Source organism: Betta splendens, chromosome 4 (assembly GCF_900634795.4).
Source record: "Betta splendens chromosome 4, fBetSpl5.4, whole genome shotgun sequence".
Classification (NCBI taxonomy): domain Eukaryota; kingdom Metazoa; phylum Chordata; class Actinopteri; order Anabantiformes; family Osphronemidae; genus Betta; species Betta splendens.
The window spans coordinates 33185299-33187964 of NC_040884.2; the positions used below are offsets into that span (position 1 = coordinate 33185299).

The window sequence follows — 2666 nt, forward strand, 5'->3', positions numbered from 1 at the left end:
TAAATGTTTAGCAGATCATATCAGGAAGTGGACAAAAATATAGATATAGAATATCCATTTCATTATTTGCACATTGGATTTTTGTGAATTAACTTGGTGTCAATGTAAAAAAGTAGTGTGAGATAATTATTAACCTTTTTTCCAAATGGATAGATTCACTAGCTGTAGCAAAAACTCTAGTAAAAGATATTATATGATTTGGGATACCAGGTCAAATTTGTAGTTAAAATGGACCAAACAGATTTTTCCTACCTGCTGCTATCAGACTATATAACCAGAACAGTTAACTTCCTATTGCTACATTAACTCACCTACTGCATCAGTGATTTATGTAATAATCTCCTCTGTGCAAATCAGTACAATTTTTAAATTTATACAACCCTTCCAATTCTTTCATAATGTCAAAAGTGTTAAAACATCACAAGAAATGTTTTTCTGAAAATGCTTTTCAAGATGTGCCTTGCCCACAGGAGGGATCGCTGAAGGTTCATGACTAGGTGTTCATCAAAGTCATGAAGTGCAAGAACTGGACCTCACCCCGGTGGGGGTGGAGGGGAGGCATAAGACATAAGAGTAGTCACAGAAGGTAATTTTCCTCTTTATGCACACCTTTAGTAACTATAGCTTAGCATGAAACTGCTGTCAGGACTGATTGGCTGGCTGACCCTTGAGAGAGTACAAAAACTCTCCTCATTGTTTGAGCAAAGACACACATGAATACCTGGAGGATGGTGTTTAAGATGTCCACATAGTTGCTCTCAGTCTGGTAGAGTTCCTTTGAAACCTGCCACCTGGCTGACTGCTTGGAGAGAACTGGAGTTGAACTCTTGGATGGCTTTGAACTCTCTGGAGGAATAAGAGCAGGAAAAATAAAAACAAATGTATTAATACTGTGTTATTAACTGCAAGGCCTCTATTAACCTTTTAGAAATTAGCAGAAAGTACTAAACTTTTAGGGCTTTGCCACTATTTAGGAGAGATACAAGCTTCTATAATAGAAACAGATAGCACCCAAAGTAAAACACAATCATTACTCTGCCCATTTACTGTAAAAGAAATTCCAAATTAGATTTCTGCTGCTGTTATTATGCTCGATGTTAAACACATTGTCTTAAAATACTGATGAAATGTCTCACAGCTGAATAGATTTTAGTGACATCATAAAGGCCTTGGCCAATGCGAAGTAAAAGTATGTGCCAACCACTGGAACACGGAAGAAAATCTGTTAATTCTTTACAATATTACACACAGTCGCAGTCTTACTCTAGAAACAAAACCTGACCTGCAGATGTTCCTTCCTGATGCGCCTCTCCTTGTTGAAAGGCTCTTGCACTCAAACAGGACCTTTTCCTCCAAATTTCCCCCTTTGTCTTAACCCTCCTTTCTCTGGAAGTCCTTCTACTCAGCCTATTCCTGGTCACAGAATTCTCTCCACTGCTGACTGAACTCTTTCCTATATTACATTCTGCAATCGACAATGGCTTTAGGTTGTAAGCTACTGAAATTAACAACCAATCATCAGTAAATCCAACATAAAAGAGAGATTACTGAGGGGGGAGGCTAGAGTAAGTAAGTGTTCTCCACTACTATAGTATTCTCTTACCTGTGAAAACCTTGCATGTATCAGGGGTGTTGGAGATGTCAAGCAAAGAAGCTATTGACATAGAGTGCTCTGCTGACTGCCTTTTACGTGGTGGAGGAAACGGGGAAATCTCAGTTTCTTTAGTGAGCTGAGCTAGTGTGTCCCTCAGACGGCGACGTTTGCGGTTACTGTTGGGGGTGGTGAGGGACAGAAGAGACACTGCCTTCTTCATGGCTGGGCTGTCATTCTAAAGGTACAATGAGACATTAAGAAAATAAAACAAAAATAATACTGTAATGTTTTTTAATATATGGTTAGAAATAAAAATGGATAAATTAAAAGCTATAGGAGTAAGATGTACAAAGAGAAGCAGCAGGCTAATGTGGCACTCATCTTAAAATACAGCAGTTGCAGAAAATGCCAGCCAGTGGCAGAACCTCAATTTACACATTTTCAAAAGCAGCAATAACTTTCCTGACCTCAACCTGAAATATACAACAATGCCCACTTTAAAAGAGCGACTGGCCAGGTGCAAAAAGGTCAGAAACTAGGGAGGATTAAGAGTACTCTGTCCACTACAACAACAATAGTGCCTTCAAGAAAAAAAAAACTGTACAAGTGCACATCCCTTACCCCATATATACAATTGATAGAATCTCTACGGGCAAAAGTGAAGAAGAGTTACTAAAAGCCTAGAGAGGACGCATTTTTACCTTTCCCAGTAGCTCAAAAGAAATTAAAACTATCAGAAGCTGCAAAACTAGTCAAGTAGAAATTCTGCAAATGAAAATTGCTGATAGGTTATAGGACTGCGCTTTACATATGTACATTTTGGAAGCAAATATCTGTGGCACTTCCGCTAATAAGGTTTTATTTAAATGCATGAAGGCATTAAGAGTTACACATGTTGGACATAAAACACCAAGAAAGAAATACTTAATAAAATGAAAGTAATGCAAACATTAAACATAACAACTCATCACTGTTAAATACTGCTATGCATCTGATTTTATTTTAAATAATTTCTAAATTTATTTGGACCAGTTATTACATTTTTTCTGTTACTTTTTTCTCACCTTTTCGT

At 37.5% G+C, this 2666-nt stretch overlaps 1 protein-coding gene across 3 annotated transcripts in view; it reads right to left on the reverse strand.

Moving 5' to 3' along the window:
* Nucleotides 1–330: 330 nt before the first annotated feature.
* LOC114854179 (protein ECT2-like) overlaps nt 331–2666 on the reverse strand; it is a 16957-nt gene continuing 14621 nt past the window's right edge. The window contains exons 11-14 of one of the 3 annotated variants that reach the window (XM_029148347.3): nt 2659–2666; nt 1604–1829; nt 1283–1465; nt 332–846 (exon numbers count right to left, since the gene is read on the reverse strand). The exon at nt 2659–2666 is cut by the window's right edge and continues 55 nt beyond it. In XM_029148347.3, coding sequence (XP_029004180.2) covers nt 626–846; nt 1283–1465; nt 1604–1829; nt 2659–2666 — 638 coding nt within the window. In that variant the 3' untranslated portion in view covers nt 332–625. Of the gene's footprint in view, nt 847–1282; nt 1466–1603; nt 1830–2658 lie in introns of all 3 variants that reach the window. The other 2 variants (XM_029148348.3, XM_041070496.2) reach the window with 2 other exon arrangements.